Source organism: Zea mays, chromosome 6 (assembly GCF_902167145.1).
Source record: "Zea mays cultivar B73 chromosome 6, Zm-B73-REFERENCE-NAM-5.0, whole genome shotgun sequence".
Classification (NCBI taxonomy): Eukaryota; Viridiplantae; Streptophyta; class Magnoliopsida; order Poales; family Poaceae; genus Zea; species Zea mays.
This window is the reverse complement of record NC_050101.1, coordinates 86,446,424-86,461,302: the sequence shown is the minus strand read 5'-3', so window position 1 is coordinate 86,461,302 and position 14,879 is coordinate 86,446,424. Positions and strand designations below refer to the sequence as shown.

The following is a 14,879-nucleotide window of genomic DNA, read 5'->3' as shown; positions in this document are numbered from 1 at the left end:
CCATTCCGGACCGGCATATCAGCTTGGGATCGATCCTTGATCGTCGTGTTTGTCCAACCTGGATTCCTTAACAGCCAGGCCGGTACCAAACCATTAGATTTATTTTGGGTGGATTAAATATATGTTTAACTTGACTAAAGCTGGCAACGAAGAAATTAAATACGCTGGACCAAATTATAGAAGAAATACTTCGTGCATGTTTGTTTCATCATACCATATATTTTCAGGTCTGTCTGAACCTGCGCGTCACTCCGATCTTCGATTCTATCAAGACACTGTTTGTTTGGAACGTGTGCATATCTCTGTACGTTTTCGAACAGACCACCCTCCATGTCACGTAAGCTGCTTGCAGCGCTTGCCTTCCTCTAATCACGCATCCACGCCAAGCAAGGGAGATTACTGGCAAATTCAGAAAGAGTGGCATTGTCCTCACCGGCCCCTGGCCCTCGCGAGCCAGACCTATAAAATCAAACCCCATCGGCCAGCCAGTCAGCCACCCACCCACCCACCAGTTCTGAAACGTCACCATCCGAAATAACGCGAAAATGAACGGAACCACCGGCGAACCGACCTCCACGGAGACTAACAAGAAGCAGCCGACCGGCGAACCGACCTCCACGGAGACTAACAAGAAGCAGCCGGCCGGCGAACCGACCTCCACGGAGACTAACAAGAAGCAGCCGGCCGGCGAACCGACCAAGCTACGCCCCGGTGGCGTGTCGTCGGCGCCACCGTACGAGTCGATGCTCAGGTCCACGATGTACGAGCGGTTACGCGCGCAGCACCCGGCGGAGTTCGAACCCGCGAGCGTCTTCTTCACGCACGATGAGCGGAGCTTCATCGACCGGCGCAAAAGCTTGCGGGTGAAGGCCGCGCTCGTCTACGAGGCCGTCACGGGCCGTCACGAAGACGACGACCAGATGCAGAGCGCCAAAATCCTACTCCTGGCTCTCGCCAAGAAATGCCACTCCAAAATGCACCCAGAAACCGCCGTCGTCCATGGTGGTGGTCGTGGTACTGGTACTGGTATGTATGTCGCCCAAGCCCAACCATATACGTCTATCGTCATGCCATGCGAGTCCAATACTTATTGCTCATCGATCTTCCCTAGCTAGTCGATCGTGTGTATCTCTTCATCTCTACTCCGCCCTACACGCAGCTGGAGAAACGGGAGGAGATGCCGCCGACGAAACTGGCTGGGACGATAAGATGATGCGCGTGCTCGACGGCATCTTCCTCGTCGTCGGCTTCCTGCCAAAGCTCAACGAAGCGATCAGCAGCAGCAACGCCGACCGCGACTCCGTCGACCAGAGCTTCAGGTCGCGCCACATGCTCGAGATGGTCGCGGACGTGGTCAAGCTCGAGAACCAGCTACTCTGGCTGCAGGACCTGCTCGATGTGGCAGGCCACATCGAGGCCGTCATCAAGGAGACCGTCGAGCAACACGATTTCAGGGACGTCAAGAAAGCCATGGGACGCGAGTACAAGCAGGAGGTGACGGCGCAGAACCTCGCCGACGTCATCCACCGCTTCTGCTGGTACTACTCGCCCTTCGCCACCAAGAAGCCCGCCCCGGACAGCCCGTTCAAGGACGTCGTGGCCAACAAGGAGATGGCGGCGAAGCGCACGCTCCTGGACTGCCTGCACATGAGCGTGGTGAAGCCGTCGTCGCACGGCAAGGGCGGGAGCGGCGGCATCGGCAGGCCGTCTCGCATGCCGACGGCGAGGGATCTCTGGCGGTCCGGGGTCCGTCTCCAGGCCTCCGAGAACGGCCGCGCCGAGATCGAGTTCGCGCAGCCGACGCTGTGGCTGCCGGCCCTGGTGTACGACTTCAAGCTGGCCACGGTGGCCCGGAACCTCCTGGTGCTGGAGTACGACGAGGAGCAGAGCAAGCCGATCACGCGCTACTTCCAGATGATGAACGAGATCGTCGAGGACGCGGCCGACGTGCGGATCCTCCGCCGCGCCGGCGTGGTCCGCGGCGGGCAGGAGGTGCACGAGCTCATCAAGAACATCGACAGCCGTGCCATGTACCCGTCCGTGTACATGGCCATGGACCGGGAGATCGACAAGGTGAGAGAGTACCACGACAAGAGGATGGCCAGCTTCTTCGTCCGCAACCGCCCCGGCGTGATCTGGGCCTCGTCCGTGGCCGCCATCTCGATGGCGGCTGTCGTCGCCTCGATGAGGAAACGGGGCTAAAGCGAACAACGGAGGGATCAGCTGTCAATTTATTGATGTGTACGATATCTACATGTACATGTATTGCAACTTATTGATGCGTTGTAAGGCGTATCATGGTCCGAACGCGCAATACGACTGTGTAAGCGAACTGATGATTGATTATATATATATATATATATATATATATATATATATATATATATATATATATATATATATATATATATATATATATATATATATATATAAATGTAATAAAGCAATAAAGTTCAACAGATAACGATGAATTCACTGTTGAGGAATAGGGCAGGTGTGTTTGGTTTCAAGAATCACTCAAACTAAAATGAGATGGTGCATCATGAATCCATTTATCAAAATTAGGCTATGTTTAGATATACTATAGTATTCAATCCAATACACATGAATTGAGGTGTAAATTAGTTTACTTTACACTCCAATCCCCTCAACACATCTCAATCCATGTGTATTGGATTGAATACTAGAGTACCCAAACAAACCCTTAGGCTTTGTTCGTTTACACCAATCCAGCTCTGGATTAGTATGGATTGGAATTAAATCCATGCCACAATTCATGTCCCAAAATAATCCAAGCCTACTCAAATTTTTTATTCGGTTAAATTCATCATAGATTATAACCCAAGGGTTTGGGAATTTTTTAAACTATGAAAGACATGGATTTTATCCATAGCTCATTAGGTATGGAACAAAACTATAAACTTATTCCTCAAGTTTATATTAGAATCCATGGATCAAAAGAATAGCTACTTTAAGAGATACATGGATTAAATGATGGATTTAATTTCACCATGGGATTGGATGTGACATATGGATTCACCCAATCTAGATCCAGATTAAATCCATGGTGGGATTTATTCCCTTGTAACCGAACAAGGCATTAGTGGGATGACTCTATTATTCGTCATATTAGTACTAACTAACTAATTATGAGAAATGAGATGGTGATGGATCAAATCATTTTAATCTACAAACAAAACAAAAAAATGAGGAGTGAGAAGATAATGGACTAGCTCATTCTTCAAACCAAACACCTTATTAATATAGGGCTTTTTGAAAGATTAATTAAACAATACAGAGATAGTGTGGTTGGCAATTTAGGCTGTGTTTGGTTGCAGGATAGCTGAGACAGTCATGTCTTTGGGCATCCTCTGTGTCCTATCGCAATCTCTGACATTGAATCATATCTAAGAGATCGTCTTAGAGTATCTTCAAGAGAGGCTCTAAATATAGTCCTATTTTAAATATATGGCTCAAAACCATAAAACATCCTTTCAACAGCGGCCCTATTTTATAAAATTTCATCAAATAATTATAGGGCTAGATCTCTCGGGTCCTATCATCAACAATTTATTTCCTAACAACATGATTTATTTCCTAAATAGCATTATTTAAAGATTGACTGTTGGAGTAAACGATTCTTTTGAGACCCTAAATATTCTAAATACGATTCTATTCAAATTTTAGGACTCTATTTTAGGGTTTGTTGTTGGAGATGCTCTTATCTCGTATCGTCCGGTCACCATCCCGTCATTGCAAACCAACCACACCCTTAGAGACTAAAAGGTAAAGACTAATGCTCCATTTAGATGTCGATATTAGAGAGGTTGGAATTGAATTAGGTTGAATACCAATCAACCAAGGTATTGAAATGAGATGTTAATCCAATTCTATTATTCGGATGTCACTGAATTAAAGTTTGAAATTATGCGGTCTAATTCTACGCAGTACGAGGGGTGAGGCTTTATATTGTGAGAGGGTGTTTCTAGTTATAGTCTATTTCTAGAAAATTGAGCCTCTGATTCCAAATCTTAATTCCATGTGCAGCCAAACAACAGAATTTAGTAAAGTTGATTACAATTTCTAATTTTGTGCTCCAATATCTATATCCAAACGTGGTATAAAGGTTTTCTTATTAAACCAAATAGATCTATATTATCTCTTAACCGTATTTAAGCTCATAGTACAAAATATTTCTTATACATAAAAAACATATCCACGGTCTATACTTGCCCTTAGGCTGGCCATAATGACACGATTTAGGCCAGGTTCTCCTGGACATGGTGCCATCATCCCTTTGACATGGTGCTGCTATATGCGATTCTATAATTTAGGCACCTTCATGCGGGCAAATGACTCGTATCCGCACGCACAAGTAGCGCATGTGTCTCATAGAGAAATAAAAAAAATACTCTAAAAATAGTAAAAGACTTTTTAATAAAAAAAGTTTCTACAAAAATAATAGAGAATATCTGGTTTTAAAGACTAATTTTTAGTCTCTCCATTTTATTCAATTTTAGTTCCTAAATTACCAAATACGAAAACTATAATATAGTTTTAGTTTCTATATTTATTAATTTAGGGACTAAAATAGAATAAAATAGAGAGGCTAAAAATTAGTCTATAAAAACCAAACACCCCGTTAAAGAATGTTATCTGAAAAATCTTTTGTAAAACTTTTTCCTAGTGTATTTTCAAAAGAAGTTTCTGGAAACCACTTTCTAAACATTTTCAAGGAGACTTTTTTCGGAAACCCCTCTTAAATAATGGTTTTACAATTTTCAATCAAATTGGAAGCAGCTATGGTTTCACATTGTTGACATGCCTCACGTAGCCAGGTGCGCGGATCCTTCCCATATGGTTTCACATATGTATACGCTTGAGCCACCTACGGCCTTTGCCGATCCTTCCCTTTCGCTCAAACAAAGACAAAATAATAGTCTAATGCTTCTATGGATAGAGGTTTGAAGAACCAGCAGCACTTTCTAGGGCCCGTTTAGATTGCAAGGGCTGATTATTAGCAATTATACTTTAACCTGTGTCTATCCAAACAAATCAGCTAATCGAGGGGCTAATTGTTAGCCCACCTGTAATATAACAACCAATGGTACTCTATAGCTAGGAAAATGCAAATAAACGGGTGGATTTGAGATAGGTCATGTATCTCGCCAAAATCAAGCTACCATATATATATTTTAGATTTGGACTCATGGACTTTCAATAACTAGAGAAAGCCCTGGCTCAACAGTGACATCCGGTTCAGCCGCACTAGGTTCGGTTGGCTATAAAACACCCCCAGGCCACCAGAGATTAGGTTTTAGTGGGGCGGCGGTTTTCTTGGGCGAGTGAGCGGCGACTGTGGTTTGCTCGGGCGTGCGAGCGGCGGTGGCGCCCAAAGGAAGGCAACCGGCAGGGCGCTCCCCCGGGATCGAGCGACGCTCCCGAAGCGGACGAGCAGCGGCGGCGCACCCTAGGCCCAGTGGCGACGGCGGTTGCACGAGGCGTGGTAGTCTTCAGCAGTGGCGGTGGAGCGCGGTGGCGGCGGATCTGTGAGGCGCGCACGCGGCGACGGATCCCAGATGCGCGCGTGCGACATTGGATCCTCGGAGGCGCGCGCCCCAGAGTGGTGCTCGTTGGCGTCCCACCTCCGACGAAGACGCCGACCTTCCCTAGGCGCGAGCGACGATGACGGACTTCCCTAGACGCGAGCGATAGTGGATCGACGGTCCTGTTTTTATGTGATTTTGTATACATATTTATGCCAATGTTACTAGGTTTTTATGATACATTGTTAGTTCATGGCTCTCCTTCCATCTTTTGTATATTTATGATATTTCTATTCACATTTTATGTAAACGTTTGTTGATTTTTACGTAGTGTATCATAATACATAAATAACTTCCACATGTAATAATTACTATTAGTATATATTATAAACTAGTTCTAACGAGTCTAACTGCATGGCGGTTGGAGAGATCCTATATTTATGGACGAAATAAAGAATTGAAAATTAGATTTTTGTTTCCATGCATGCCAATCCATTTTCTTTAAACTCACATTTTTGTCATCCTAAATTTGTGGGCATGCAACTGAAAACAGATTGTGTACATAGTGTATCGCATTGCATAAATATCTTCACCGTGTACTATAATTAGGCCATGTTTCAATCCCACGAGATAAACTTTAGCTTCTTGCTAAACTTTAGCCATATCAATTGAAGTGCTAAAGTTTAGCTCCTTGAGGGTGTTTGGACCACTCTGATAAAGTTTAGCACATTGAAATAAAAAGACACTCATACCCCTAATGCTACATCGTCATATTGTTGAATGCACAGTGCAAGCTCATATCGTTGGATACATAGTGCAAGCTCATATTGTTGGATACACAGTGCCACTGCCCAGTGCAAGCTCTCATTTTTTTGTCAGATATAATTGTCTTACAATATAAAGGTTTTACAATATTTTTTCTCAAATACAACCATACAATTAAAGATAGTTAAACAGTGCCTTACAATAAACTTGTCGTAGTTCATACACATAATCTATGATCTGTTGAATAAACCATTTGCGATTTCATCACAGAATGCGTTCATATTGATGTCTGTCCTTAGCATGGTGGACATTGGTACAACATTTTCATGTCTATCACAAAAATCAAAATCACTATCTTCTAGGGCACTTTCCCTGATGAAGTTGTGAATTGCCATGCATGCTATAATGATTTCGCTTTGCTTATGCATTGGATAACTTGGCAAATCCAATAGAATCCTCCACTTCATTTTCAATACTCCAAAAGCCCTCTCAATGACATTTCTAAGTGACGAATGTGCATAATTAAAGGTTTCTTTTATACCTTGTGGCATTGGGCCGCTTTGAAACTCTGGCAGGTGGTACTTTGTTCCCTTGTACGGTACAAGGTAACCCAGACGGTTAGGGTAACCCGAGTCAACTAGGTAAAACTTCCCTACAAAAAATGCATTTATGTCAAATAGGAGTACAAGTAATCAAATTTAGTAATATTTTTGTCCGAGATAGGTTTACCTGGAGGTGGATGTGGAAACTTGTCTCCATATTTGGTGATGGTAGAGTTGAACACTCTCATATCATGCACAGAACCAGGCTAGCTCATTACAACAAAGGTAAATCTCATGTCGAAGTCACAAATTGCCAGAACATTCTGTGTACTATATCCATGTCTTCCCGTATGTTGTATCACCTTACTTGTTGGCACAACACGACTAATGAAGTGAGCTATTAGAAGAGAGTTCACAACGATTGACTAAATGAACAGAGATTATAAAATGACATAATTCCATCATATAGAGACCAAATAAGAGAAAGTTTGTGAGATCAAGTTTCTAAAATAAGTCCCATGAAGTCAAACTTATAAAAAAGATAGATCAAAATATGTAGTGATTGCTAAAGTCAGACATCAATAAAAACTGGATGTGCTCCATATAAATTATGCTACTTCGTAGCAATTACTAACGTTTAAAACCAACAAATAACCTTTCATTTTGATGTTAGTATGACAAATCATTGCTGCTCCATCCAATTCAGCAATCTCAAACACCATGTAGTCCATTGCGCCAATGTGGTATCAGAAACGACATAATGCTTACAAGAGCCAAGAACGTCGTGTCGTGCTTGGGCTGTAACCTCGGCCCGCAGTGCTGGCCGGGCGGACACGATTATTTTTATATTTTACAAAAAAACGTATATACCTATATGCAATTTATATTCAATATTAAAAACATCTTAGCGTGATGTTCTACTGGTTAGATAGTTTCACCCAGTGTCTCCCGCCCTTCTTCTATCAGGGCATGGGTTCGAACCCCACCTCCTGCACCGTTTTTTAACATTTTACGCTGATTTAATTAAATGGATCGACGGGCTAACGGGCTGGCCCGACACAGTTAGCAGGCTGGCATGACGTGCATGTGACATAGTTGTGGCCCGCGTGCATCTAGCCCGTGTCAGACGTCGTTACACTGATTTAATTAAATGGATCGACGGGCTAGCCCGACACAGTTAGCAGGCCGGCATGATGTGTCTGTGCTATAGTTGTGGCCCGCGTGCATCTAGCCCGTGTCGGGCGTCGTTTGGTATCTATAGACGTGTAGCGGATTAATTTGAAATAGCTGTGAGGGGTTATTTGTAAAAAAATGACGCATGACGACCGTTGAAACTGGTGCTTTAAATATAGTATAGACTTGTCGTAGTTCATACACATAATCTATGATCTGTTGAATAAACCATTTGCGATTTCATCACAGAATGCGTTCATATTGATGTCTGTCCTTAGCATGGTGGACATTGGTACAACATTTTCATGTCTATCACAAAAATCAAAATCACTATCTTCTAGGGCACTTTCCCTGATGAAGTTGTGAATTGCCATGCATGCTATAATGATTTCGCTTTGCTTATGCATTGGATAACTTGGCAAATCCAATAGAATCCTCCACTTCATTTTCAATACTCCAAAAGCCCTCTCAATGACATTTCTAAGTGACGAATGTGCATAATTAAAGGTTTCTTTTATACCTTGTGGCATTGGGCCGCTTTGAAACTCTGGCAGGTGGTACTTTGTTCCCTTGTACGGTGCAAGGTAACCCAGACGGTTAGGGTAACCCGAGTCAACTAGGTAAAACTTCCCTACAAAAAATGCATTTATGTCAAATAGGAGTACAAGTAATCAAATTTAGTAATACTTTTGTCCGAGATAGGTTTACCTGGAGGTGGATGTGGAAACTTGTCTCCATATTTGGTGATGGTAGAGTTGAACACTCTCATATCATGCACAGAACCAGGCTAGCTCATTACAACAAAGGTAAATCTCATGTCGAAGTCATAAATTGCCAGAACATTCTGTGTACTATATCCATGTCTTCCCGTATGTTGTATCACCTTACTTGTTGGCACCACAACAGGTACATGGGTACCATCTATTGCTCTAATACAATTGTTGAAAAATGGAGCAAACCGACGTTGGGCCAATGTAGGATGTACTGTTTGAAATTCAGGATCCAATGGCTTAATACTATCTGTTGCTAGCTTAACAAGACAATTCAAGACTTTATGAAATGTGGGCTTATTGTCGACGTTGATCTCATGAAATGATTCTCAGCTTGCCTAACTGACTGTGGTGCACACACCATCCATAGGAAAATCCCTAAAGTCTCTACAGATGACAAATTACATGTTGACTTCAATCCGTAGGAATCCACCAATGAATCATGAAGCCGATAAAATAATGTGGCACTCATCCTAAACATGTTGAAACAGGCTATGCCATTTTCTAGTGTTTCTTGAACCCATTGAAACCCAGTAACAGTGGCTGTCCTCCTTGGAGCTTTACACATGTAATTGGCAGAGTACATACCAATAAAGGAGACCATCATCATCATCTGTCGGTTTCTCTTTTGACTCTGAAGTAACAAGGTCTCGATTAAACCATCACTTGAACTTTCAGTTGATGAACTCTTAGACGAAGATTCAATTGATGAACTCCCATTAGAATCACCATCCTATTTTAGAAGATACAAAAATAATCATTAGTAATATCATAGTAACAACCACAATAATCATAGTAATCACAATAACAGATTAAGAGCCACGTTATTCAACTAGCACCATCTCTTCAACAAAATAGACTGCCAAATTATTGAACTAAACAGACAAAACAAAGCAGCCTGCCACATTATCACAGATACAACAAAACAAACAGGTTCCCAAACAAAAAAACAGGTTCACAAATAACAATAATAAGTCTACCACATGCATTACATAGTCTTAGACTGCCACGTTATTCAACTAGCACCATCTCTTGAACAAATATGTTGAAAATGCACTAATACATATTATTCATCTGGCACCATCTCTTCAAGAAAACCAGCCTTGCTTCTGGAGTTGGTATATTGCAAAAGAACTCACGATTGTATTCATCCCTAACTATTGTAGCACATGCAAAAAACTCTATGCTGTGAGGAGATGCCCCACACTCTAAGGCCATATCCTGGCACATCTTAATTTTAGCAGCCAGAGCTTGCTCCTTAGCTTGCTTCATCTCTTCCATAGCTTGCTTCATCGCTTCCTTAGCTTGCCTCTTGTCTTCCTTAGCTTGTTTCTTCTCTTCTTGAGCTAGTTTCTTCTCTTCTTGAGCTAGTTTCTTCTCTTCCAGAACTTGCCTCAAGACCTTGGAATTTTCTGCTTCAACATTGGACCATCTTTCCACCCATTCCTTCATCATCTTTACCATGGGGTCTTTGCTTTCTTACCAGGACTTGAAGTAGTCGATCTAGTGCTACTTAACCGCTTACGAGTGCTAGTACTCATGGGACTAAGCTCATCCTCCATGCCTTGTGTTGCCTCATCTTCGACTTCATCAACTTCTGTTGTGCCTTGTTCGTTAAATTCTTGCTCTGGAATGTAGGAGCTGGACCCATCTACAACAATATCCTGGAACATTTCCTCTAGCTCATCTATGTAGTCTGGTGAACCATATTTTAGCTTCTTCCATTCTGGAGTCTGAAAAAGGACAATAAGAAATATGAAGTGAGGATTCCATATACACAAACCAAATGGCAGGAAAATGAATCGGTACTATACCTTTGTGTTTTGCCTCCACCACCAGCCAGGTGCATCAACAGTGCCATCGGGATTTTTCCCCAACCAGATCGCTTATTCAATTGCAACCAGTAGCCATATAGACCCTTCAGTTGATCTCTTCTGTTCTTGAGCTAAGTCTTGTCATGCTTAAGACCAGTACTAATGTAATACTTATCTGCCCATATGTTATAACATCTTCTTGACATTGTCCCTTTGCAACAATTTCCAGCTCTAATTTGTTCTACCCACAACTCACAAAAAAACCTTGGTATTGGGTTCTGACCAATTTGCCTTGGAATTTTTCATCTAGTTTTGGAAACACAATAATATGCATCTAATTTCAGTACTAAATACCATGCAACATCATTTAGCAAATATGAAAACAGACTCATCCTTGCATGATTACCTTGGGGTCCGGTGCAAAACCTTCGTCAGCGCCTTCTTGTTCGCCATCAAGGTTGATGGTTTCTTCTCCCACAACATCTTGAGCCCCGCCACTCGTCGCTACCCATCGACCACCATGACCCACGCCTCCAACGCTTGCAGCACCAGCAGACATGGATCGGCTGCCACGACCTACAACACCGGAGACCATAGATCCACACGAACTAGTGCCGCCAGCAGCACCCATGGTTCCTGCACGAGCTCTCCCGCTGTCAGCCCTAGCGGACATGGATCGACCACGGCCTCCACCTCGGGTGTTGTTGCGAGGCGCGCGCAACCCGACGGCACTCACGGTCCACCCTCCTCCATGGGTGCCCTGGCGTGGAGCGCGCAATCCGGCAGCACTAAAGGCCCGCCCTCCTCCAGTGACTCGAGCGCCACTGCCTTCGATGATACCTGTATACATTAACAGATCTGGGAACTCTTGCACCTGTGAATTGAGATCCAGTGCCTGAAAGTCATGGGGATCACCATGGGGGATGCTTGACTCGCTCTGGGAGAATAAGTCGTATCCACCAAGGCAGACAGTTTGATCCGACCGTGGGAACAAATCCCTCAAGCCATCATCACCAAACCCATCATGACCAAAGCCATCCATGGGGAACAGAGGGCGCTCACTCAGATCAGAAGGCTGATGCGCTGAAATGTTGGCGGTTGGAATGGTAGCTCAAATCTAAAAGTCGTCCATGGGGAGATGAGGAACGACGACAGATGTGAGAGATGCCTGCGAATGCAGAATGGCGGCAGATGAGGAACGTCGATGGAGGATGCGGAGAGAGAGGGAGACGGTGCAGAGATTTGGTCCCTGCGGTCCTACGAATGCCTAAAACGAAATGGTGGCCACGGTGTTGAAAAAATGGTGGCCGCGGTGGACAGAAACGAATGCAGAGAGAGAAGGGGTTGGAGGGTATGGGATGGAAAATGGGTTCCCTGGCCACATTTAGCTCATTTTAGCACCCTTTGAGTAGCTTATGAGATAATAGGAGCTAAATTTTATCACACCAATATTAGCTCTCCTGTTTAGATCACCAAATAGCTAAAAGTAGCTAAAAATAGTTGCTAAAGTTTATCTCGTAGGATTGGAATAGGGCCTTAGTCTTAGTATATATCATAAACTCGTTCTAAACAAGTCTAGATGTATGGATGTTAAAAAGATCCTATATTTATGGAGAAAATTAAGCATTTAAATCTGATTTTTTTTGTTTTCATGCATGCTAATCCAATTTTCTTTCAACGCACATTCTTAACATCCTAAATTTGTGTGCATGCAGTAGGAAACATATTTTTTACGCGGTGTGCCACACTACACAAATATCTATACCGTGTAGCATAATTAGTATCAGTATATGTCATAAACTGGTTCCAACGATCCTAGCTACATGGTTGTTGTAGAGATCCTACTTTTATCGACGAAATAAAGCATTTAAATCAGATTTTTTCCATGCATGTCAATCCATTTCCTTTCAACGTACATTCTTGTCATCCTAAATTTGTGTGTATGCAGTAGGAAACAAATTTTTACGCAGTGTACCACAATGCATAAATATCTACACCATGTAGTATAATTAGTATCAATATATTTTATAAACTAGTTCCAACGAGCCTAGCTGCATTGCTGTTGGAGAGATTCTATATTTATGGGGGAAATAAAGAATTTAAATCGGATTTTTTGTTTCCATACATGTCAATTCATTTCCTCTCAACGTACATTCTTGCTATCCTAAATTTGTGCACATGCAACAGAAAATTGATTTTCTACGCAACTTACGTATTGTATAAATATCTACACCGTGTAACATAATTAATATTAATATATATCATAAAATGTTTTTAACGAGCTTAACTACATGACTGTTATAGAGTTCCTATATTATGAACAGAATAAAGCATTAAAATCAGATTTTTTTATTTGCATGCATGCAGCAGTTAACAGATACAATTCCTAATTTCAAAATGCACGCACGTAAGGAATGGGACGAATGCGGGAGGGAGGCTAGCAGCCAGGTGGTGGAAGGGAGTGGCTGGGGCTTCCTGCATTCTATTAGAAGCACAGGGCTCCCAATACCCCCACCATATATATGGCAATGTATCATGTGTAAAAGGGTTCTCCCGTGTAAACATGCTAAAACGCTTTAGCAACTTTTAGATACATAAACAAAGGCTAATCGTAATACCACCTAGTAATCTTGTGTTTTTTCTAAATAACCCCTCCTTTCTCCTGTTATCCTATTTGCCGAACTGTTTTCGAGAAACAAGCCCATCGCCGCTAAACCATTTTCCCAGCCAGCAAGCCAGCAGGAGAAGCCGAATTTTTTGCATTTTGGCACTTTCTCGGAAAAAAATCACGTTTGAACCCTAGAAAATTTTTTTAGACCCTTTGCTCGGCGCCATAGCCTAGGCTATGACGCCGAGGTACGTGTTGCGCTGGCACAACCGGACGTCGTGGCGCCGACGTGGCACCAAGCTCGGCGCCAAGATCTATAACCGAGCTCGATTTTGTAACCACAAATCATATCTGGCTTAGTCGGTACAGCGCAAGGCTCTTAACCTTGAGGTTTTGGGTTCGAGCCCCACAGTGGGCATTTTAATATTTTTTGTCTTTGTCACTGATTTGTTTTTTTTTTGTCCAGATTTTTCGTTTATATCGCTGATTTGTCCGTCCAGATTTATTTCTCATCCAGTTTTTTTGTTTTTTTGATAAATCAGTCACAAAAACAAAAAAAAATTGTCTTCTGGAAGATGCTGCATGCAGCGGTTCATTGTTCTGGTCTAATATATGTTGACTTGACTAGTTCACCGCACGTCCGCATCCTATATGTGGCGCCGTTAGCGTTTTATTTAATTGTCATGATGATCAGTTGGGTTTATCTAGTGGCTTCCCATTCCTGAACCTTCGCGTTAACCAATGTCATTTTCTTTCGTCGTACTCGGACTTTCCGATGCATGGGGCATTGGTGCTGTTTGTCAAACAAAAGGAATTGGTCGGACTCGATAGACAGCCAGTCAAGAACACATCGTATAGCCACCCGTATAGCTAAGTACGTGCTGAAACGTTCATAACAATACTGTAGTGGTTTTTTTGTGTGTGTTGCCTGAATTGACAAATGTAGTGCTAGCAAAGAATTCTAGGATAACAAAAAAAAATAAATCTGGATGGACAAATCAGTGACATAAACAAAAAATCTGGACAACAAAAAAACAAATCAGTGACAAAGACAAAAAAAATATTGAACGCCCACCGTGGGGCTCGAACCCACGACCACAAGGTTAAGAGCCTTGCGCTCTACCGACTGAGCTAGACGGGCTTTGTGGTTACACAATCGAGCTCGACGCCACACGTCGGCGCCACGGCGTCCGGTTGTGCCAGCGCAGCACGTACCTCGGCGCCATAGCATATGGCGCCGAGCTGTGTTACCTCGGCGTCATAGGCTGTGGCGCCGAGCATTATGGTCCAAAAATGACATTAAAACTTTCTAGGATCCAAACCTGATTTTTTTTCTCGAGGAAGTGCCAAAATGCAAAACGAAAAAAAATCGACAGGAGAAACAATCCCGTGTGTCCGTTGAACGCCAGGTCGGGAGGTCTGGCGCCTTGTTGATGGGAAATGGGTCAGCCGAGTGACCCTGTCTCTACGTAAATAGAGGAGCACCCCTGTCACTCGGTACACGCGAGAAACACTTTCAGAGTTCAGCCGCCGAGTGAGGGTATTTCCATCTCGTGACTCTGCGCGCACAGAGAAGCGAGAGGGCAGGTGCCTCCGCAGCCCTTGCCGTTCGAGACCTTGCACGAGGGATCGACAATTAGGTTTTTGGGGAGCGTCTACGC

General features: G+C 43.2%; 1 protein-coding gene and 1 non-coding gene across 3 annotated transcripts; one reads left to right on the top strand and one right to left on the bottom strand.

The window, feature by feature from the left end:
• The first annotated feature begins 483 nt into the window (after positions 1-483).
• Positions 484-2,464, top strand: LOC100275752 (uncharacterized). 2 transcript variants are annotated; one of them, XM_035959480.1, is made up of 2 exons: positions 484-1,026; positions 1,112-2,332. In XM_035959480.1, exons 1-2 carry the CDS (start codon positions 546-548, stop codon positions 2,200-2,202), a joined length of 1,572 nt encoding a protein of 523 aa, XP_035815373.1. In that variant the 5' UTR covers positions 484-545; the 3' UTR covers positions 2,203-2,332. The 2 variants fall into 2 exon arrangements, with proteins under 2 accessions (XP_035815373.1, NP_001351053.1); NM_001364124.2 differs by having other exon boundaries at positions 505-1,026; positions 1,160-2,464.
• An 11,822-nt stretch (positions 2,465-14,286) lies between these two features.
• On the bottom strand, positions 14,287-14,359 carry TRNAK-CUU (transfer RNA lysine (anticodon CUU)). Its single transcript has one exon. It is a non-coding gene; the product is annotated as a tRNA-Lys (tRNA).
• Positions 14,360-14,879: the final 520 nt, after the last annotated feature.